Source organism: Xiphophorus maculatus, chromosome 20 (genome assembly GCF_002775205.1).
Source record: "Xiphophorus maculatus strain JP 163 A chromosome 20, X_maculatus-5.0-male, whole genome shotgun sequence".
Lineage (NCBI taxonomy): Eukaryota > Metazoa > Chordata > Actinopteri > Cyprinodontiformes > Poeciliidae > Xiphophorus > Xiphophorus maculatus.
In genome coordinates this window covers 25,817,725-25,841,425 of record NC_036462.1, presented here as the reverse complement: position 1 = coordinate 25,841,425, position 23,701 = coordinate 25,817,725, and the positions used below count along the sequence as shown (strand labels likewise).

The window sequence follows — 23,701 nt, the reverse complement described above, 5'->3', positions numbered from 1 at the left end:
CTTTTTTTTTTTAGATAATACAGCAATCCAAAAACTTGCTGTATATTTTTTCGTACCTTTAATATGTTACATTAGAAAAAGTTTTAGCATAATCTTTAAAAATGTGTTTTTAGTTACATCCCCAAAAACTTCAATACACTTCAGGGATCAGAGCCAAAATATTTATCGTGTAAATGATCAAATATAATTAAAATAAGTATAGCGAATGATTGCACTGGTCCAGATTATTGGCTTTTAATTGAATTTCTGATGTAATTGTGAAAAACAATTCTTGAAATATGCCCAGATATGTCGCTCTGTATAATGAATTCACATCTTATGAGTTTCACCTGAATTAAACTAAATTGAATTAATGAAACAAATTAATTTTCCGATCATAAAGTAAGTTTCTAAGATGCACTACTATGTAATAAAAAAGTGGATTGCTGTCCTTGTTCAGCTGGTTATGAACCATTGCGTTATCTCAGTCTGACGTCATGGAGGGGAGTGACATCATACAGGAACCAGTAGAGGGAGCTTGACAAACCAAGATGGCGACCTACGGCGAAGCAGGAAAGAGGTTCTACTTGAAATAAAACTGATTTTTAAAACAGTTTTTAAACGTATTGCCAACGTGATTGGGCGTCGTTTGGATTTCGTAAGGAAGAAACGGAGTCAATACCGGTGAGAAAGCCCCGTTTTTAATTTGCGGGCCAGTTGTTTAGCTGTGTGAGGGGCGGTGGCAGCACGTAACGCTACAAGTCAGGCCACAGCCGAAGCTAAGCGTATTAGCATGAACAGTGGCGTACGCCGAGGACCATTACACTCTCTCTGCTTGTGTTTGGCAGTGTGCACTTTCAGTTTGCCTTTTCTTTTACCAAGTGATAGCTAAAATTAGCTACGTCGAGTTTTGAAACTTAAGCATTTTGACAGGGGCCACCGCGTTATTCTACAAGTACATGTTATTCTAGCTGTGGCTAAAGGTATCCAAAGGTATTCAAATATGTAAAACTTAACTGTCTGACAGAGCATACTATAAGCTGTATTTGACAGTTGATGGCCTACAATGACCCAGTTTTAGTCACGCTTGCATTAGGATATAGGGAATTGAATTTTCTTGACTCCTGTCGTTTAAGTTAGCTAACCTATCTTTACAGTCATCACTTCTCCCTGAAATATATCAACGCACCCTGTGTTTCCGTGACATGCTAAGCTGTTGAATAGCAATGCGGAACAGCAACTTGTGAAGGTACGGTGTTATATAACTTTATCCCCAAGTACTATTAGCAACTGTAGGGTGACTACTATGTTAAGGACTTCATGCTTGAAGTTAATACATGGGAAATCCGCCATAGACACGGCGCTGCCTTGATCACAAGATCCAGCGGGTCATGAGTGATCCATGGCGGATTGTCATCTATGCACAGTAAACACACCAAAGTCAAATTTGCCCTGGGTTTCGTTTAAAGTTACTGTTTTTGCTCGCAAAAACATACTTTATATCTGTGATTAACTACGTCATTAATTTGTTTTTGTTTACTTTATCTCATCGGTTCAAAGTTCTGTGCGGTGACAGATTTGTTCCAGAGCTTCTTGTTTTCGTTACAATCAGACTCTGTTGCTATGTGACCAAAAAATTGAATTAATTTCAGATTCAAACGAGTTTTTGTTATGTATCTGTTTTGGAGGGGTGGGGGGAGTTCGGGGGGGGGGGGGGGGGGGGGGGGGGGGGGGGTTCTAAACTAAGGATTAATCCAATTTTTAAACCAGAAAATGATTCATCAGAATTTGTCTCTTTGAAGCTGACTTTTGACTTTGATAAAAATCAAACCTCAAAGAAAAACAAAAATCTGTATTAACCAGAAAAGGCCTATTTTTGGGGGTAGGGGGGTGCAGTATAGTTTCTGAAACTTTTCCATTTTCACTTCGTATTTATTTTATGCACAATAATAATTTGGAATGTGTGGTTTGTGGCTTTACACACCTGTGGTTAAATTTAAGTAGCTTTTCAACCTGATAAAGGCACAGTCATTTATACATTTAAACGCAATAAATAAATAAAGTATTGTTATCTTAGTATCTCATTCTAGTAATTAAGTTTGTGTCATTCTGTGTGTGTTTGCAAGGAGCTATGACTTGCCAGTTTTCTTGCTTTATTTTAAACTACAATCTCACTCAAAACATTGAACTCATGCGCTTTTTTTCTTTCTTTTTTTCAGGGACTAAATGGCTGCGAGGAAGTCTGGATCAGACGTGTATAACAATGGTAAGTGTAGCACGGATGCTTAATGTTCATCAGTTTTTGTAAAGCGTTCATTTAAATAGCTTCTTTACAAAGTTAGCTGAATCTATTTCTTTCTTTTAATTAGAGTATGCTACGTTAACTGTACAGTATTTTTTTCACATGCTATAAATTTGCTCTTACTGTTCAGCCTCACATCTGTATGTTTTGTTTCTGTATTTTTAAACAATCAGTATAGCTTAAGTGGCCAAGATTGTGTTCACAAACAAGGAACTTGACTTTGGTTTATAAGCGCTCGCTCACACGTGCAAACCTTTAGTGTAAGTAAGTAGATAAACATTAACAGGAATTAAATAAGGATTAATGTACAATATGTACATGAATTTGCAGGCCTTTTTTTTTTTTTTTTACCTCTGTGTAAATCTGTTCTTCCATTTGCCTGTACCTTCACTGCTGTTACACCTACCTGAGTCGTTCCATTGAGGAAGAATAAAGGATATTCTGTTCTATACTGTTTTCTATTCTCTCATCTCAGTTGCAACTTCCTCACCAGAGAGTGTTGTAAGGGGACTTGTTTGTTTAGTTATGATGTGTTCACCAATCAGAAAAAGGTTTGACTTTCTGACGGGCCAATTTCTCGATTCATTTCTACTTTAAGGTCCTACGTTAGGGTGTCTATGTCTAAGCTTTCAGTACTTAGGGCTGCACTATATAAAATCTTACACTGACGATAATATTTGTATATACAGTATATCACAATAACAATATCACGTGCAATTTATGCCTTTTATCTTCTGTCCTCTCTTTCTCATCTGTGCTTCCATCACTCTGTGACCTTTAACATTTTGTGGTAATGTCATCTTGGACTCTGTTCAACTGGCTAACTATTACATTACATGAAAAATGCAAGTTCACAACACTATTGCATACATGGATATAGTGATGATGGTATATTTGCAATATTTTGTGCAGCCTTGACTGTATCCTTTTTTTTCTCTGTTCAGGACCCATCAGCTACCTTGATGATGTTCCCTTCAAGATAAACGACAAATTCCGGCGTCCAGCTAAAGTGGGGTTACCCGTTGGTTTCCTTATGCCAGATTATGGAGCTGTACTTGCAGACACAAAGGTACAGAGGACATAGAGATTTTTTTTTCTATTTTTCAGTTACAAGTTGGATGACTTGTGTAAAATGATAATTGAGAAAGAGGATTTCAATACATTCAGTTCTATGTAAATAAATAAATTAGTAAGTAAATATTTAAGGTGTAGCCAAGCAAAAGATATTTCCGTAACTGGAATTTTAACACTACCTGGCTATCGTGACTGATGTAATTACTTTTCCATCTTCCTTTTCTCTTCTGAACAGTATGACTTTACATTGGAGAGGCGAAGTGTTCGCTGGGGGATAGAACTTGCTGACGCCAGAGCAGCAGCAGCCAGAGCGGAGGAGGCAGCAGCCAAGCAGGAGGCTGAGAGCATGGAGTCTCTGTCTCGGGATGCTGATGGAGTTGGAGGGAACAACCTTTGCTCCGCGGCGGAGGACCAGGACCTTCCACCGCCAGCCCTGAACCCGGTCCTTGCTGGACTCAGTCACAACGCCATCCTCACTCCACTGCCGGCCCCCAGACTCGGCCCCAGAAAATCCCAGGACAGCACTCCACAGCCACAAAACCTCAACCTAGCCGACTTTGAGCGGGAGGAAGACCCGTTTGACAAGCTGGAACTGAAAACCCTGGATGATAAGGAAGAGCTGAGGAACATTCTGCAGAGCCAACCTCAGCCTCCGCCCTGTGTGTCTCCACCTCAGCCAGGTTCAGTATCTTGTGGAGACAGCCCGTCACCACCCAGCACCAACACCAGCATCTCCTCTAAGCCAGGCTTTGCCCACAAGCCGAACGGCTTGGTTGCTTTGCTGGATATGGACAAAGTGGGGCATCCTAGCAGAGCGGGCTTTGACACGGACGATCGGCCTTGTAACATCCGCTCTCTGACGTTCCCTAAGCTCTCCGATTCTGGTGAACCGGAGTCGATAAAGTACAATGCTGCACCCGTTCCCGTTCCTTCTCCTCGACGGAACCTAACCAACGGCAGCCCGCCAGCATTACCAAAAACACAAGTCATTGTTGCCCCCGAGCCATCCAACCACAACAAGAGTGGAATGCCAAAGCCGGTGAGTGTTAAAGAGCGCTCTGCACGTCTGCTTGAGGTTCAAGCAACTCTTCAATATTCACTCTGTTTTCGTCCTTTAACTAGGCCAACCCTGGAACAGGATTTACTGGTCTGCCGTGCGGTGGTGCTCTCCTCAGCATGACGCCCAGTGAACGTCAGTGTGTGGAGACGCTTGTGGGAATGGGTTACTCTTATGAGGAAGTTTTACGGGCCATGCATAGACAGGGCCAGAATGTGGAGCAGGTTGGTTACCAAAACATTGAATGTATATCTACATGCAGTCAATTGAATAACTTACTTTGAATTGCTGAACATTAATACAGAACGGAGGCTCCTAACACACAAATGACTAAAAATATGACAGTTAAATGAGATTGCTGTGCAGAAAAGGTACACTGCTGGGAGCATCTGGTCTTAGGCTACTGTGTGCAGACACTAAAGAGTCTCCATCCTTGTCACATTTCTAATTATTTTAAACATTTTAATTGTTGCTCTGACTTGTATAAGAGTAAGTTTTAGGCAAGCAGCTCTTTGCATTTTTCTGCCACACACTTTAACTTGCAAGCTAAAGTGTGAACAAATCTATGCAAGCTAGATATTATCAATTCTTGGTTGTAGCTCCTGTTACATTGTGCTGTGGAAGAGCCAAGATTTGCTGGTGTTGGCCGATTCTCTTTATTGGTCCAATAATAAATGCAAGTTTCGGGAGGAGGGGGGCTCAAGGGTGAAATGAGCGGAAAGCAGTCGCTTACGAGAAAGAAAGAGAAGAAATGCTTTTCTGTTTTGAGAGAAATTCCATTGCACAATTATTCCAGAACATTTCTGTCGCTGCTTGATATTTGTGGTTGGTTGTCTTTGGTTGCGCGCGCTACTTAATCATCTGTTGGCCACAGAGCAATAATTTAAGTCGGGAGGTAGAGGTTTTCTTCCAACCAGAACGTCTTGTCCGAGACCTCCAGTAATTTTAGTTTAGAAATGCCACCATGCCTTGGTATAAACCTCAAACGTTTTTTGCACAAATAGAATTTTTAAGACCTTCTAATAGGACATTTTACTTCATTGCTCCCACTTAGAGAAAGTAAAAGAAGTGTATGTTAAAGAGGAAGCAAGTTTTTGTTGATTCTACAAAAGGGAAGTTAGTAGGACCAATGGTTGACCTTCATCTATCTTCTGTCCAAGGTATTGGACTATCTGTTTCTTCATGGTCGTCTGTGTGAGAGAGGCTTTGATGCCAGCGCTGTGGAAGAGTGCTTAGAAATGTACCAGTGCTCAGAAGAAAAGGTTTGTAGTTTTCTCTTGATCTTAAGAGAAGGGAAACACTCTGTTGGCCTCTCTAATAATGATTTCATTGCAGATTACACTGACTGAGCTTTTTTTTTTTTTCATCGTTTGTTTCCAGGCCTTGCAGTATCTTGAACTCATGTCCAGATTTGGTGAAATGGGGTTCGAGAGAGACGCGATCAAAGAGGTTCTGTTAGTCCACAACAACGATCAGGACAAGGCTCTGGAGGATCTGATGGCCCGCGCCGCTGCGAGCTGAGCCAAGCCGGCGGGGAAGCCAAAGCTCCACCCCAGGCATCTGTCTCCGCTCCCATCCTGAAGCCCCTTTCCCTCTGCCTACCTTATCTCACTACTCCCTGCCCTTTTTGCCTTGGCTATGGAAAGGACACCCCGGAGGCGATTTCTGTCTGTGCTAAAACATACCATGCCTCAGCACTTCTGAAAGTTTGTGTGCCTAGATTGGATTGCGTTAACCTGTACCAATACTAAATGCTCATTTCAGGTACTGCTGTGTTATTGGAGTAAATGACTGATGCTGGGAAATGTGGGCTGTGGCATCTCGATGCCACTCTTAATTTGCTTCCTCTTGGAAGTCTTTCGATGAATGCAGGAGAAACTGCACAATTAAACGGGGGAGGAGCTAGCGGTAGGCTGTGTGCACCTCATGGGAAGACTTGTGGGAACTTAAACTCTTTGATAAGACAGCCGCCATGTTCCACTGCTCGCTGCAGACTTTTTAAAAAGGTGATGGGAGTGGAGAGGTCGAGAGAAGGCCCTCTTTTCTAATTGAACCAGCTTACAGTGAAAGGCACAATCACAGAACAGAGCTGACTCTCAAGAAGTGCCCTCTGAGCTGTAGTGCCCAGGACCTATTTCTGTTCTTCTTTATGCTTTTCTTACATTCATGTCTCTTTTTTTCTGTTCATTTTGGACATCATTTTGTCTGTTTAAAGGTTGCATTTATTTGCTTTCTGTTTTAGGAATTGCATTATAGATCATTAGTCATGAAAACTCTGAAAATGAAAGAGTGCCCTGTTGCACTCTTCCGCCTGCACTGGAAAGAAACCTGCTACAGTGGGAAACGTTTTCTCCCTAAAAGAAATACAATATATCTCTTGCCCCAATGTCACTGATCATACAACGCACAGGCACACACGTGTTTCATTTGTTCAGATCTTATTTAAAATAGTACACTGACACTTTGATTTAAGATTTATTTGGAGTTCGGTTGGATTATGTAAGATATGTTAACGTACAAATGCATCGCTATAGAACTGTCCTGAGCGTTTGTTTGCAGACTGAAAGAGTGAGAGGCAACAAAAAAAAAAATAATATAAGCGAGGGTTGTTTGTTTTTCTGCAGCCAAATTACAGTGCAATAGACACATTTCATGTTGTATGACTGTTGACTTGCACTTTGAGCCTCCAAAAATGTTAAAAGGAATGGTCGTTAAAGCCTTACTGGAAATGTGGATGAAAGTTTCTGTTTTATTGATTTCTATCATTTGTTTTCTGTCACTGAATTTAATATGACAAAATTTAATCAAGGCTGAGGTTGGACTCTTCATTTCCTCCCCTGATCCCCATGTACTGTTTTTTTTTCCATACCTCAGGCAGGTTGAGTATTTTCATGTATTGTTCAAAGGCAAGCCCTCTATCTACACAAGGCATGGGCCGGTATGAGATTGTTATAATCTTAAAAAAAGAAGAAGAAGATGCTACCATTGTTCCCTGTCAAGAAATGTAGCAGATGTGTTTAACAATCTAATTGCTTTTATTAAAAAAAAAAAAAGATGAGCAATAGTTATTCATGTTGCTAGAATAATCTAACAGATTTTCTTTTAATTTTTACAATTGTAGTTATCTAAAACATTTTATATTGACACACACTGAAAAGTAACAAAAATATTTTTGCCAAAATTATAAGGTGATTAGTTACAAAATACAGTTCTCATTAGATACAAATAAAACAAAAAAAAAGCTCCAAACTAACCTGCCCCTATTGTTAAATAATGATTTGGTGGGCGTGCCGTGGTGGCATAGTGGTTAGCGTGACCCATATTTGGAGGCCTCGAGTCCTCGACGCGGCCGTCGCATGTTCGACTCCCGGACCCGACGATATTTGCCGCATGTCTTCCTCCCTTTCCTTCCCCGTTTCCTGTCAGCCTACTGTCATATAAGGGACACTAGAGCCCACAAAAGACCCCCTGGAGGGGTAAAAAAAAAAGAATAATGATTTGGCCATTGTTAACCTTTTCTTTTGGGTTCTAGTTTCATCAGCCACACTAAGGTCCAACTACTGCCAGACTTGTAGACTCATTGAATTACTTAAATATAACCTGTTATTCAACATGAAGAAGGCTAAGACAGCACGTCATGCTGTAATCTGAAGAAATCAGAGCAAATGAGAATACGACATCTGTATTTTGACATCTGGGAAAGGTTAAAAAGCCGTTGCTAAGGGTTTTGGACCATCGGTGAGAACCATTATTAAAACATGAAACAGTGGTGAACCTTCCCATAAGAGACATGCCTATAGAAGTAATTCATATAGCAAATTGATGAGTCATCTAGGAAGTTGCAAAAGACCATCTAAGGCCCCATTTCCCTCAGTTAAAGTCAGTGTTCTTGATTTAAGCAGTAGGAAAGACTTGAGTGAAGTTGGCTCCCTCACTGTCAAATCTAACAAAATTGGTGTCAAATGTTTGTGCAGTAAAAATTGTTTGTGCCACTATCATCTTAAAGATGTTAATAAATGTTTCCAGAGAGCATGAAAGGTCATCCAGACCTCCCACCTTCTTCCAATCAGACAAAAATGGTATTAACTCGACTACATTTGTGCTGGTTTGTACTGCAAAGGGTTTCGTTTGTGCTGCTTTTGCTTTGAAAATATTAATGAAAGTGTAATGGTCAACCAGCCCTCCCACATTACCCAAATCTAACAAATTTGGTGTCAAATGTTTGTGCGGTAAAAATGTTCATTTGTGCTGCTATTTTGAAGATATAAAAAAGAAAGTTTCTAGAGGTCACCAGCACAAACGTTTCACACCAATTATGCTAGATTTGAAGACATTGGGGTGAAGAACAATGAAGAAGATGGCCATAGTGATATCAATGAGAAGGTGCCAGTGCCTGAGCCACTGCTGACCAAAAAGATCCTGAAGGTTGTCTTTTGTTTGCCACTATAAACACTGAGGAGTTCCAAGAGTTATAGGGAAATGTTCTGTAAACTTATAAGTGTGTCAAGCTAATAGCATCCAGAGAAAGAAAATAATACCCACAGTCAAACATAACTGGGTGATGTACGGTGGTTTAAGTAACTGGACACGTTGCGCTTGATGAAACCATTCACTTTGCCCCCTATCTGGAAATCCTCCAAGAGAATGTCCAACCATTAACTTGTGACTTTGGGCCCAAGCGCATTTGGATCAGTTATCCAAAGCACAGCAATAACTCTAAAAAATAAAAATAAAAAATAATTTGGAGTGAAGTTTGGATTTAAATCGATGGTGTGGCATCAAAAATTTACCAACGAGGCTGAATTAAAATGGTTCTGCAAAGGAGATTGGGCCAAAATTCCTCCATTCCAATCGAAGACTCACTTCAAGTTACTGCAAGAACTTAACATTTGCAGTAAGCGGTGATACAACAAACTATAAAGGGGGCTATTAATTTTTCACTCAAGGGTCAGGTTATTTTGATAACTTGTATTCCCTTAATAAGCGAAAAAAGTATTTTGTATTTACTAAGGTTATGTTTGTCCTGTGTAACAATTTGATGATCTGGAACATTTAAATGTAAAAACCTAGAATAATCTGTAAGGGCTAATAATTTTTCTCAGCACTGTAAACTTAGAGAAATAAAGAATAAATACAGGTGCTTATTTGCAGCACTGTACCAATACAACCGGCGACACTCACTCTGGCTTTTACATTTAAAGGACTAATCAGAAATGTTGCGGTTTTTAAGACCGTAACTATGTAAACACTCAAGTATATCTTGACACACATGACTGGCCCATGCCTTATCCAGACACTAAAACCAATGAAATTATGTTTGTAATCATACTTTTGGGATATAACAACATATTTGTCGAGTCTAAAATACCTTTCAGACTACATGACTGAGACTTTTTAGAAACACATGGATCGCTCCCAGACTCATAATTATTTACAGAGTTGGAATTTCCATGTCGTAATAATTCACTTGAGTTCCTATAGGAAGCACTTTAAGGTAAATAGGTTTTGACACGACTGACAGCTGCTTCTTCCTTTTTTTATTTAAGTTTCTATGATTAAAAAACAGAAAACACATAAGTGGTATTATTGTCTTCACACTTGACTTGTTAGATTTTTGTTATCCACAGATATTAATTAAAACTGTGCACCTTTGGCTGTTTGTGTTCTGATTTTTTTTAAAAGTTTTATTTGGATTACAGGTTTCGGGTAAAAACATGTTGGTGTAAAAAAAAGAAGAAAAAGTCAGTTTCGGCATGACCACAAAGCAAGTCTAATCAAAGTTGAGCTTGGTGAGCTCAGTGTGGTTTTCCAAATTCATTGATGTGTTTCGACAAAATGTTTAATTTTCTGCGAAATTATTTAGAGAATCCAACCAATTAAATATGCTCATCTTTTCAGCATTGTGTTTCTCTGTTTTTTAGCCCAGCTTCATGTTTTATCCCAAGTATTTAAATGTGAGAGATTAACCTTTCAAAGAACAACACATCCTTTTCCTGGATTTGTGTCTCTCTTTTTAAATGTTTTAAATGTTCAGCTGAATAGACAAGAAGTTATTGTCTATTGACTGGAAAAATCCAACTGTGACCTGTTGGTCAGCAGAAAAAATATAAAGAAGAGCAGCATGCAGTAGTACAGGGGCCCATGCAACTTGCCTGCAACTAAAAACCAGAGAAAGCTAGCACCTGTTCATAAAAATAGATAAAGTCCTACATATCTGTAAAGAATTGTTTCAGTCCAACTGACTTGCTGTTATAAGAAATTATTTTCAAGACATTTGTGATCTTCTTGTTTTAAGATTTCACACATTTGGTTCTCATAAAGCATGATCTTAATGCAATCCTGAACAGAAGTCTTGAGTCATCTTGACGTTTTCATATTTAGCTTTCAACAAAGGAGAGGTTGCTTTCATCTTTAGATGTCAAACGTTATTCTATGGATGCTGGCTGCATTTTCAGAGGTAGGATGTTTTGAGACATGGAAACAAAAAGTTTGTTGAGTCACATTGACTTCTTGAATAAAGAAGGCAACCAGAAAATTCAGATACAGCTTTGCAAGAACCTATGTTCAGCAGGATCTTTCAACACTTACCAGTTTTCAAATACAAAATAAAAATTCAGATTTCTCGTGCCAAATTCAGAAAAAATATCACAGGAACAAAACACAGTTTTGCTTCACTGATTTTCCTGCCCTGTGGCACACAACAGATAATTATGCTACTCCTAAAAATAGTAAATATTCATAACCCTGGTAGATTTGGAGAAGAAACAATTTTGTTTCTGAAATGAGACATTAGATATTACAAAACATAAAACAATGTACAAGAATCATTGTGTAAAGAAAGGTTTTATTTTCATTACAACAGTCAACCCCTTTTTACAACTGCTGGGCAAATTGTTTGCATGCTTCCACTTCTATACTGACAATTTATCTTTAGAGATTAACTCCAATTTTTTGACTTTGGAAGGCCATCGCCCTAATCTGTAGCTCCTTCCATTGGTTCTCAATTCGGTCAAGACTCTGGCTGGGCCACTCCATGCTGTAAAAATCGTTTCAAGTCAAAATAATAGTTATGAAATCAAAAGCTTACTTCAAATCTGAATCTGGTAGGGCTATGAACATGTTTACATCTAACTGTCAAGAAACCACATTCAAGGCTGGCAGTTAAACACAACTGCTTCCAGAATAGTGGCAAAATAATGATGAATTCAAACTTGATATATTTTGAATTAAAGTATTTAATGACGTCAGAAGGTTGATCATATTATTAACGCAGAAAAGCTTGGCCAGATTTTGCAAGGCTTCTAAATTCTTGGAATCATCTGACTGCTAATTAAATTAAATTTAATTCAAAAACACTAAAAACGTATATGTGTGTGTGTCTACGTATATATCTTTCTAACAGATAAACAGAAAAAGCGTCTCCGGAACGCCAGTGACGTCAGTGAGTACGTATTACGCTCTCGGTTCCGTACGACCTTGTTGTTGTTGATGTTTAATTTGAGTGCGGCTGCGCACTGCCCAACGCTTTCGCCGTTGCCGCCGCTTCGCAACACAGCTTGGCAGGAAAAAAAAACTGACTAAGTGGAAACGGGATAGTTTCTGCGGCCTCACGGTCATATTATTCAGGAGGCGGAGCTGCATATTTACCTTAATCTTAGCTTCGCTCTGACCAACCTTACCCTTATGTGATCGCCCTACCTCATCGTCGCGCACTGCCAGCGAGGGCCAAGGAACAGAATAGCATATCGCCATTATATGACCCAGTATCCAGTGTTACTTGTACCCTCCATGTGGGTGAAGGAACTGTGTGTGTCAGATTATGGCGAGAAAAACAGTTAGCAGGAAAAGGAGAGCAGGAGAGCCGAAGGACCAACAACAGGTAGGCGGAAACCGGTTGTGTTAGCGTGCTAACTAACTATGTGCTAGCCAGTGTTAGCCGACAAGAGCATTATTAGCATCCGTGCGGTAGCTTACAGATCAACCACCGCTCTATACGGACGCATAATAAGCCAGAACGCGCACACACACAAGAGACGTTTTAAAAGAAGAACTCTACATGTTTCCATTTGAGGATCGGCATCCGCTAATGTTAGCTCGACGTTCGCCAACGGCAGTCCGTTACAATACAAGAGCTAACGTTAGCTCAGTGGTTGTTCAGCCCCGATAAAGGCTGACGTTCAGCTGTTCTATATATATATATATTGCAATTACGTGGTCACAGGTGCTCTTTTATAGGTGACACCTCTTGGCTTGACTTGGCGTGTCAGACCAACTTTTCATCACCAACAAGAACTGAATTGATTTCGACTGGAAGCGAGATTTCCATTTGGAATCTTGATTGAAAAGCATTTTACCAACGTCAGCGTTAGCTGGGACGTCATATGTGCTAGTGTGTTGGCTTACGTTTGTCATCGGAATTAGTGTACATTCATAAAAATGGGTCGTTTGGGGATAACATATACATTATTTGTAGTAGTAATTTGTGAGCAATTTGTCAAAAATAAACCTTTGTTTGATAATGTGCCTTGCAAAAGTATGTATTTTTTCATGTTTTGTTTGTAATCACAAACTCGAATGTATGCCTTTTTAATTATGTTACTTTTTGTACATTCTTTTTCTAAGCAAAATCTGCAAAGGATTGCATGCATTTCTATTGAGTCTCCTTGACTCTGATGCCCCGAAATAAAGGGGCAACAGGACGTCCTAAAAAGTCCCATAATTTGCATGTAAAAAGCAGATGCAGACATATTCCAACCGTTCCATGTCAATGGTTCTACAAAGCATCGACATCAATAAAATGCACGTTTCGTTTGTAAAACCATTTGAACCCATGAATCATTTTCTTTCTCATAATTACAAATTACTTAGTTTTAATCTATTACATGAATCCCAGCCGTAAACTGATTGCAATTACAACATCACATTTGAAACATTTCAACAGGTATGAGTACTGCACTGTAAACTTTAAATAAGTTTGAATTTTAGATGAGTCAAACACTAAGAACGTCTTTATTTTCATAATTTACTTTTACAGTTTGAACTGTTTAGTTATGCTCTATCAGTTTAGATTCTTAGCAGAAATAAATATTGCTTAGCGACTTTATTACTGCTGAGAATGCAGGGTAACCTTTTCTCGCTCGTAATAAAAACTCTTCCGTGATGCTCAAACCTTTTCCCTCTACCTTCTTCCACAGCTGGGCTGGTGTCAAGCGCCACAGAAGCGGATCCGTATTTCTTGTTCGTCGCTGCATGCTCAGCAGTGGGGCGGCAGTCGCCACTCCGTTGTGTGCGCTCTCCGTGGACGCGAGTTCAGGCCCCAGCAGCAGCATGAGTTGCGGCTCCAGCGGAGCCTGCGTGGTTTCGCGGCCGGCAGGCTCCCTGGGATCCTCAAGGAGAGGGAGTTTTCTCTGGGACGGCTGAACAAGGTGTTTGCTTCGCAGTGGCTCAACCATAGACAGGTGGTGTGTGGGACCAAGTGCAACACGGTGAGCTAATCCAGTTTTTGGTGCCGTCTTTATATTTTGATGTTTCTCATGCATATGTTGTACTTAACCGGCTACGTATTCTTCCTTTGTTTGCAGCTTTTTGTCGTTGATGTCCTGACGGGGAAAATAACACGCATCCCAATGCTAAAGGACAGGGAGTGTAGTGATGCAGGCTCTGGGACAGTGGGTGCTATGACAACAGGGCGGCAATATCTCCCAACAGGGGGCTCTCATGCCCGGTTGGACCAGCAGGGCTGTGGCATACATGCAATTGAACTCAACCCCTCAAAAACTCTGCTTGCCACTGGAGGAGATAACCCCAATAGCTTAGCCATCTACCAGCTGCCAACACTGGACCCTGTTTGTGTTGGAGATGTAAGTGTCTCTTGTATGGTAATTTTTATATGTTGTTCAGACATGCAAGCATAATTAGTGAAACAGTGTCTCAGTTTTCTCTAGTTCGCTAATAATTTATGAAGCAGAAAAATGTGTTTTTCTGCCTTGCAAATGGGCCAGAACCTGATTAAAATACGACAGGTCTTTTAAAGTCAAAGTTCAAATGTTTTTAATTTTTTTTCTTAAAACATTTCGATGTTATTAGCAGAGAATTTGCTAAAGAGAATTGTCCTACCCTTTTCACAAGTCAATTTAATTTATATTTCTGTTTTGGTTTAGTTTATTTGATCTAAAGCACTTAGACTCACACATAATTGTTACAATCAATCAACACTTAAACTATGCCAGCTAATAAAAGAAAATTAAAACAAAAGTCAAGTGAAAGTAATTCGCAAGAGTTGTATTAATATGCTACCACACAGCAACTTATACAGCCCTTTAACAGGTTCTCATTGGTTTGGGGAAACACCTCCTCCCTTTGGCAAGTTTTTTACCTTTTATCTAAAAGGGAAAAAACTCCCCGGCCTCTTCTAAACACTTCTAACCAGGTCGTCAGCCAGCTGATTGGCTGAGTTATATGCAGAAACATCACTATCAAGTTGAAACATACAATACTTTGCAAAGTATTTATGTCATTATATCATGTTGCAGCCACAAGCGTCAATGTATTTCCTTGGGATGTTATAAGATATAGTAACACAAAGAGAAGAGATGTATAACTGCAAAGTGGAGAGAAAAATAACACATGCTTTTTAACATTTTTGTAAATCTAAATCTGAAAATGTAGCCTGTCGCTACCAGCTTTTTTTTTTTTTTTTTTTTTACCCCTCCAGGGTGTCTTTTTGTGGGCTCTAGTGTCCCTTATATGATAGTAGGCTGACAGGAAACGGGGAAGGAGAGGGGGGAAGACATGCGGCAAATGTCATCGGGTCCGGGAGTCGAACTCGCGACGGCCGTGTTGAGGACTCAAGGCCTCCAAATACGGGTCGCGCTAACCGCTACGCCACCACGGCACGCCCCGCTACCAGCTTTTTAAAAATTTATTTTGTACATCATAGCAGTATAAAATAACAGACATAAACAAGAAATGCAAATGATACATATTTTTGTACCACAATAATCTTAACATGCTCATAAAGGAGTAAGAAGAAGTAAGAAACTTATGAGCTCCTACCCCATAAATTCATTTTAAAAAAAACACATTAATTAATTTTCCATTTATCTGTTTGTTTGGTTGGTTAGATTTTTTTGCCATGGACTCACCATGGCCACTTCTCATTGTTAGACTGGATTTCCGCTGAAATTTTGTCAAAGTGGATGGTGTTTGTAAGCATACTTTTTTTTTTCTTTGATTTAGGCCTCTACTTTGACTTGGCCTTAATAACGCATGGATATGGTTTGATCGAAACCATCTTTTGTAGCTCTTACAGTATGTTAGGGTTGTTTTTTTCTGCTGAAAGATGAACCAGTTTCAAGTCTGTTGTGGCCTCTAACAAGTCTTCCTCCAGGATCACCCTGTGTTTAGCAGCAGTCTGTCTTCCCATCAATTCTAATCAACTTCTCTGTACTTGGTGAACGTGAGTGCTACCACCATGCATCCCCAAGGGGATGGTGTCTTCATTGTTTTGCTGAGCCTCCTATATGACTTGCAGAAAATGGCAAACAAGACTTCTCGTAGCTCTTTTCAACAGTAGGATTCTTTTCACTGATCTTCCATGAAAGTCACATATGTGGAGTAGAAGACTAAAAGCTGTACTGTCAATCTGATGCTCCCACCTGAGCTGTGGATTTCTGCAGCTTCTCCATAGTTTCTATGGGCCTCTTTGCTCCTGCTCTTATTAATGCTTTCAATTCCCAGCGTAGTAGTTTGGGTTGATTGGTGTGTTTTGGTAGATTTGCAGTGTGCTGCACTACTTTGTATTTGTGTTTCACAAAAAAAAGTCTAGTAATATACAATAAAGCTTGTAGTTGATAAGATACTCCATATATTATCTTAAAAGTCAGAGAAACCCTGTTTTTTGTTTCAACAAATAAAAGTGGAGTTCTCATTATGTTGTAGTTAAAGCCGTTGTTTTCACGTGGGCATTGCCGAGACCCTGAATCTACGTTTTTTTTTCCCAACCAAAATCCCCCCCACTAAAGCGCTCAAAGTGCCATATTGTCTAAAGCAGGGTCAGTTAAAGGGGTCAAAGCAGTCCGCAGTAAAAGTGTGCAGCTTGTCCCGTCTATTGTGTCGAATACAGTGGAATATTCTGCAGCACTGTGCAGTAACTCCTGGATTCCTGCAGCACAGTGGGAAGGTCTCAAGCAGAATAGGCTGAATAATGTGTTTTGATATATTGAAAAAATTCAATTTTCTATCACTTAAAAGTTCACTAATTTATTTTGGTAGTAATAGGTCTTTTAAAACCGTTCAACCCATTCTGAGTACAAATCCTAAACAGGATAAACTGAGAAATACAAAAGATGAGTTTCGGATTCTGTGGAAAATTAAGTGTTTCCTACAGCGTTTCATGAGACAGTGAGTCTGTTTGGGAGTTTTATTCCAAATCTACACGTCAAGGTTCTTGAGTTGTTAATTAGGAACAACTAAAGTAAAAAAGTATTTTGTAACTCTTTTGGCTATTATGATGTTTCACCTCAAAACCATTTTGTTTTCCAGGATGGTCACAATGACTGGATTTTCTCCATAGCGTGGATCAGTGACACCATGGCTGTTTCTGGTGAGTAAGCACGAACTGTGGGACCTCTGGGCAGTCAGTAAAACCGGCAGGTACACGCTCTCTCCATCCAAGCTGCTGTCCCGCAAAGTGTTTAGCAATTATTTCTGTGACCGTTTTAGAAAATCCTCACCTTTTACCTACTTACTGGGTTGGCTGTTTATCCGCTGCGTGGGCTTTCATCTGCAGGGTCCAGAGACGGCTCCATGGGTCTGTGGGAGGTCACAGAGGAAGTAACCGGTCAGTCTGAGAGGAGTCCGAGTGACGACACGGTACCATCTTACGCGCACATCTCCCACCGTGCCCTGAAAGACATTCCCAAGGAGTATACCAACCCATACAACTGTAAAGTTCGGGCTCTGGCCTTCAATAACACCCATAAAGTAAGACCCCTCTGGATCCTCCGCAGTTTGAATCCCCTTAAATTTGGCTTTTTTGTCTGTTTTTAGGAGCACAGATGAGACGAATTTTCATCTTTAAGAGATAAATCCTGATACTTGTTTCTATAACTCTGTATTAAACAGCTTAAGTTATTGCATAAATTATAATAATAAAAAAACTGTTGATGAAAATAAGTAATTAAGCAGTCGAGCTCATAAAATTTGTTATTAACTCTGATCTGTTACACAACTAAATTTATGTGAAGAAACTTTCCCATCTCTTTGTCATGATTAATGTTGCCCACTGCTAGTGTTATACAAAGTGTTATTTGAACTTCTTTTTTAAATTTTTTTTTTAGATTTTTTTAATTTAAATTTCTTCAATAAATCTGTTTGTATTTGTTTAATTAGTAAGCTCATTTTGAGTTGCTGCTTCTTGTTCTTGTCAGGATACAATTGAATACATCTTTATGTAGCAACTGTAGGAGTGGATGGATTAAATGGACTTTGTAAACATTTGCATTAAGGGTTGTTAAATGAAAACTTTATTGGAATGAAATTGTTTTTAACTGGTTAGTCTTTAATGAAACTAGGCACAAGTTGGCGTAACAAGCACATGTTACAAATGGTGCGGTTTCACTTTAAAATGTGATCCAATTAATTTAGCTAAAAACATTAAAACATATTTTTTATGCTATCATATCAACTTTTGTATCAGGTTAGATTTTAAAGGAAAATCACCATGCACGTAATATTTTCTGCTTGTTGCATAAACGTTTTCTGCCCTCGTTGTCTACAATAGATAATTATTTTTATTGGTTGAGACTCTCAAAGTTTGGGACATGGTAATAAAATACATGAGGAAATCAGGAAAATGTGGAGTAATCATGATCTACTGTATATCACTACTGTAATCTTCAACAGTGGTGTCATAATTAGAGTAACCTTGAAAAGAGTTAGCAGACCAACTGATTAATGTTACACAGAAACAGACGGGGGAGGGACAGCAGTGCGTCGCTCTAAGGTCTTTACATCGCTGGTCACTTTCCATGTTATCAAAAGCACTTTAATCCACAGAGATGCTATGATGGACATTTTTGCTCATTTTAAAGCTGCAACTTTTTGTAATCTTACTATAATTTTATACGTAGAATTTATCAGATCTAATTTGACCAATAACATAAACCATAGACTGATCAATAATGACTCTTTGGAGAAAATGTAAGCTTTCTTTTGGGATTAAAAACTTATTTTTAAATGGAAAACTGTCCGGGTACTTCACATTTTCACTAATAATTACCTCTTATTCGTCCTTCCTGTCTGTGTGGTTAAACTCTGTGCAGTCAGTTCTCATTCAGTTAAAAAGAGACCGAAAAGATACTTAAAAACAGCAGAAACTTTTTTTTTCTCCATTTCTCGTGCCCCATATTTTAGTGGTCTTTGTCTTGACTTCCTGTGCGGTTTTTCCTTTTTCAGGAGCTGGGCGCTGTGTCCTTGGATGGTTATTTTCACCTCTGGAAAGCAGAGCATAATTTGTGCAAGGTACCTGACTAAATAATCATTTGGTCTATTCTGTGATTTATTGTGTGCTTCTATGTACTCACCTTTGCAGGAAGTACATTGACATCGCATGTGTCTTTTATTTTCTGCTACAGTTTTCTACGTCTGTGGCGCATGAGAGTATAATTTTGTTGAAAATATGTGCTTTTTATATCAAATTTAACTTAAAATTCTTGCCATTTCCACATCGTCTCTGTAGATACTGTCCACCAAGCTGCCTCACTGCAAAGAGAATGTGTGTTTAGCATATGGACAGGACTGGTCCGTGTACGCTGTGGGTTCTCAGGCCCATGTTTCCTTTCTGGATCCACGCCAGCCTACCCACAACATCAAGTCTGTTAGTTCTCGAGAGAGAGGAAGCGGTAAGTTTCCAAAGAAGATGTCAAATCCAGAGATTTTAGATCGTTGCATTTGACTCTCGTGAAATACTTAATGCTCACTAATAAAAAAAAGTTTGTGTGACTAAATGATGAAGTCACATCACCCTGGAGGAACTCAAGCTCGTTCTTTGACGAGATGGACTCTTAGAATTACATTTATTTAAATATTAGCTACATATTGTTTAAAAATATTTTAGCTTGACTAAGTTCATGGTTTGGCGTTTGATACTTTAAACTTTATATGCTTTATAGTAGAGATGCAAGTTATCAATGAGTTGATCTAAAGTTGATTATATTATTTGTTAAGCGACCATTTTCTTAAAAATCTAAGTTTTCTTCTTGGCCAACTGTCTTTCTATAACATGAAGGACTACATTTTTCATTATATGCTTAATAGAGAAAAAACTGCATTCCTAAAATATTTTGTCAGCTGTATTAAATACTAACTAAATTGACTGACAAAGTTTTTTCCCCTCACATTATTAAACATATTTATAAAATATAACCGAACATGAACCTATTATATTGCTGAACAGAAAAAGATGAAAATAATAAATGACATAATATTCATACGGAAATACTGTCGGTAGTTGCTCTCGAAAGAAAGTAAGAACTTCCCTCGATGACTTGCATTATCTCACGACAGCCCTCAAAATAAACCTGCTTAATTGGCGCAAAGGTTGTTTTTTTTCATCATAGTACAATGCGCCGACATGCAGCACAACCGAATGAGCGCTATAAAGGAGATGGCTGTAGGAGCTTGTCAAGTGTTTATATTTCAAAACAGAACCGCGTGAAGTGCATTTAGCATCCCGAACTGGACCCTTTCTTGTTTTGGTGTGGCTCCGCCATCTTTATTCCTGTATCTGGCTCCGCTTAAGGATGACCAGCGGCGCCTTCTGCTGCATGGCGGCCAAACTACAATACTGAAAGAAGGTGTAAACCACAGGTGTCAAACTCCAGTCCTCGAGGGCCGCTGTCCTGCAGTTCTTAGATGTGCCACAGGTACAAAATGGCTTAATTACCTCCTCTTTGTGTAGATCAGTTCTCCAGAGTCTTGCTAATGACCTAATTATTCTATTCAGGTGTGGTGCAGCAGAGACACGTCTAAAAGTTGCAGGACACTGGCCCTTGAGGACTGGAGTTTGACACCCCTGGTGTAAACGGACATTATTAGTTAACCGACTTAAACTGATTTTAATCAAATAAACTATTAATCGACAATTGTCAATTCTTTGCATCCCTACTCTGTACCTTTTGGCTTCCTTTCATTAATGCTTAGCCATGTCTTTGTGTGCAGGGATCCGATCCGTGAGTTTCTATGAGCACATTGTGACTGTGGGTACCGGTCAAGGTTCTCTCCTCTTCTACGACATCCGGGCTCATAGGTTCCTGGAGAACCCTTTCAATCCATCCAGCGGGTATCGGAAGGGTGCCCCGGATGGCATCCTTAAGCTAACCACAGGGAAAGGCTGGCTGGTAAGCGTTTTTTCTTTTTTCTTTAAAGATTTCTTTACTGAAAGATGACAGAAAAAGGTTGTTTAATCTCCAAATCTTGCCTTCCTGTTCTGGGCTGCTTTCAGAATCATGATGAAACATGGAGGAGTTACTTCTCAGACATTCATTCCTTCCCCAACGCTGTGTACACCCACTGCTATGACGACTCTGGTACCAAGCTGTTCGTAGCCGGTGGGCCGCTCTGCTCTGGCCTGCACGGAAACTACGCAGGACTGTGGAGTTAGCCTCTTCCTCTTCTTGTCAATCAGCTCCTTCCCTACGTCTCCCATCGTTCTACAGAAATCCCTCCATCTTACTAGCTTAAGTTCATCCACATCACCTTCATTGGGATCTGTTTTGATCAGCAGATCATCTGTTTTGCTCACACTTGGACTCAGGAGCATGGTGTTTCATAATTTAATGTTTTTGCTGTGTATATTTGTGTCCACTTTTATGTTCTCATCTTCCCCAAATAACCTATTTCACCTTTTATCTGTTTTGCCCCCGCCCCCCTTTTTTTTAATTTATATATATATATATATATAGACATATATATAAATATAAATAGATGTGTATATAAACTGTACAATTAACTAATAATTTAAAGAGCTACAAAGTCTGCCACTGAGAAACTCAGAGTTTTGAAAAACATTAAGAATAAAAATATTCATTTTAGCATCATTAATACATTCACATCCAACCTGCAGGGATTACGCTGTGGTCTTTTGCTCGCTTATTTTTGTACTCAAGGATAGTGTTAACTGCTGCTTTCTCTGTGATAAGTGTATTTGTAAAAAAAAAAAAAAAAAAAAAACTACAAAAAAAACAGAATTCACTCGAAATAGTTTTTCCTTCTTTCGCATAAATGGACAGCAATAATGACTGAAGGATTACTGATGCCATTCCTGTTGATGGACCGAGCTCGAGTGCAGTTTGACATCTGAGAACGATCAACACTCGCAAAACACTTCTTTCCTCTGTTCTCAGAAGTAAAACAAAGAACCGGATCAAGTGAGAGATTTCTTTTTTTTCCTTCTTCTTCCTCTCATCTTCACTGAGATGATGTAAAGGAGAAAAATCGTGTTAGACTTGATAAACGCAGTGTTATTGCTCTGCTAGGACGTAATATAGAAGTAACTTTCTTTTTTTCCCCTCCACTTTGATCCAACGGGCGATCCCATGCTGATGATCTAATTTACTTCATTTGTATTTATTTTACCACCATTTTACCTTGTCGACTTCATTTTGTTGGTCAGGATTGTTCATTTTGCTTCTTCGAAAGGATGATGGTTTTGATAGCGTGATCAGATAGGATCCATCGGGAACAGTTTCTCAGAAGTGATGCAAAGAAAGCTCATTATGTTTGGAAATTCTCCTGGCGCATATATATTTATATATATTTTTTCTCTCATAGCCACTCGCCCTCTCTTTTAACAAGCCGTGAGTGGCTGTGCTTCCCCTTGTTATAAGTAGAATCAGGGTTGGCTTCAACTAATGTCTTTGCCTTCCTGAAATCTTTCTGTGAAAGACAGCCACAGAGTTAATCATCAGTTTCCTTTTCTACATTGAAATGAAACAATTCTGACCAAGTATTGACTAAACAACCAACACTTTAAAGTGTATTTTATATAAATATATAAATGTGTATATGTGTGTTCGTAAAAGAAAAAAAAATTCATTAAGGACAGTTGCGGGCATTTTCTGTGTACGCCTGAGAAATTGTGTGGATTGATCCGTCTCCTTGGTGACACTTTTTTTTTTTTTAAATACAAGCCTCGTGAATGTTTTTACAAATGACTGAAACAGGATATTGTAAAATATAAACACTTGGGGATATAAATCTAATTCTTTAAAAGGGAGTAAATAATACAATAAAATGTATATTAATGTATCTGTTTTGTTGTTTGTGGGGTTTTTTTTTTTTTTGGTTTTGAGGTGTCAACTTGATAGAAATTATTTAAGCAGCTCTTTTAACAGAAATGTGCTAGTCCAGAGGTTGTCAATGTTTTGGTCAGGACCCCCAATAAAATCCCGTTTAACCCCCTACCCTTTTTTTTTTTTTTTTTTTTTTTGGGAAAACCCTGTTTATGCCTTTAATTTTACAAAACAAAATGTCAAAAGTACAGCTAAAAGTTATCAAAATTTATGTTTTCTTTCACATTTGACTTACAAAATAATGCCTGTATTCTTAATCTGTAGCTACTCAAGGCTCTTCCAGTACGTTGGGGCTCAGAAGATTAAATGTTTTGGGAACTTCTGGTCTCACATACCTTCTCATTAGGTACTCTTGATTTGGTGCTGTTTATTGTACCACTTTTCAAAGGAAAGTGATATTTTCTTTGTATCCCAATACAAATTGAGATCCAGTTTGTATTGGATCCCAATTTTCAGGATCTTAGAGTAACTCTGTAACTGCTTTGTCCTTTGTAACAAAGGCTCCATCATCCATCATGCATATTTGTTGGATAAAGTTGTTTCTGGTACAAATTTTGATCATAGGAAGCAATCTCGCCCACGTGCAAAATGGAGCTAGGATTCGTCATGTAAAATAACGTGGCATCAGTCTTAAGTCCACCCTTTCTGCAGAACTGCAGCTAATGTCTTTCTGGACAGAGTACGTCTTCTTTGCTGTGCTTTGTCACAAGTCTGATAATCGAAAGTCCACCGGTGACTCATGTCACGCCCCGTTGAGCGTGTTCTTCAAGTGGGGAGACTAGAAAGATTAGCAAACTGCTAGTAAAAATACAGGTGGATAATAAACCTTTCTTTTGTAAAGGTTGATAAAGAGTAGGAAAATGTTCACAAATAAAGGTTGTACTCTACCATCTCTGCTGCTGATGTAAAAATGATCACAAGAGTTAAATTCTGATT

General features: G+C 39.0%; 2 protein-coding genes across 3 annotated transcripts; both read left to right on the top strand.

Annotated features, from left to right (window-relative positions):
* Window positions 1-496: 496 nt before the first annotated feature.
* ubap1 (ubiquitin associated protein 1) lies at window positions 497-7,253 on the top strand. Of its 2 annotated transcripts, none has more exons than XM_023325655.1 (7): window positions 497-663; window positions 2,199-2,245; window positions 3,226-3,350; window positions 3,591-4,394; window positions 4,478-4,636; window positions 5,573-5,674; window positions 5,793-7,253. In XM_023325655.1, the coding sequence occupies exons 2-7, from the start codon at window positions 2,206-2,208 to the stop codon at window positions 5,931-5,933; spliced, it is 1,371 nt and encodes a 456-aa protein (XP_023181423.1). In that variant the 5' UTR covers window positions 497-663; window positions 2,199-2,205; the 3' UTR covers window positions 5,934-7,253. The 2 variants fall into 2 exon arrangements, with proteins under 2 accessions (XP_023181423.1, XP_023181424.1); XM_023325656.1 differs by lacking the exon at window positions 497-663 and adding an exon at window positions 926-1,228.
* A 4,643-nt stretch (window positions 7,254-11,896) lies between these two features.
* dcaf12 (DDB1 and CUL4 associated factor 12) lies at window positions 11,897-22,721 on the top strand. The gene is made up of 9 exons (XM_005815163.2): window positions 11,897-12,291; window positions 13,607-13,897; window positions 13,994-14,272; window positions 16,956-17,016; window positions 17,203-17,396; window positions 18,870-18,935; window positions 19,153-19,315; window positions 20,634-20,812; window positions 20,917-22,721. Exons 1-9 carry the CDS (start codon window positions 12,232-12,234, stop codon window positions 21,073-21,075), a joined length of 1,452 nt encoding a protein of 483 aa, XP_005815220.1. The 5' UTR covers window positions 11,897-12,231; the 3' UTR covers window positions 21,076-22,721.
* Window positions 22,722-23,701: the final 980 nt, after the last annotated feature.

Bases quoted from the DNA above. Each gene is read 5' to 3' on its own strand.
- ubap1 (XM_023325655.1), top strand. From the start codon at position 2,206: ATGGCTGCGAGGAAGTCTGGATCAGACGTGTATAACAATG. The intron at 3,351-3,590 runs GTACAGAGGACA...TCTTCTGAACAG, and splicing joins CTGTACTTGCAGACACAAAG to TATGACTTTACATTGGAGAG. The intron at 5,675-5,792 runs GTTTGTAGTTTT...GTTTGTTTCCAG, and splicing joins ACCAGTGCTCAGAAGAAAAG to GCCTTGCAGTATCTTGAACT.
- dcaf12 (XM_005815163.2), top strand. From the start codon at position 12,232: ATGGCGAGAAAAACAGTTAGCAGGAAAAGGAGAGCAGGAGAGCCGAAG. The intron at 17,397-18,869 runs GTAAGACCCCTC...TTCCTTTTTCAG, and splicing joins CCTTCAATAACACCCATAAA to GAGCTGGGCGCTGTGTCCTT. The intron at 18,936-19,152 runs GTACCTGACTAA...TCGTCTCTGTAG, and splicing joins CAGAGCATAATTTGTGCAAG to ATACTGTCCACCAAGCTGCC.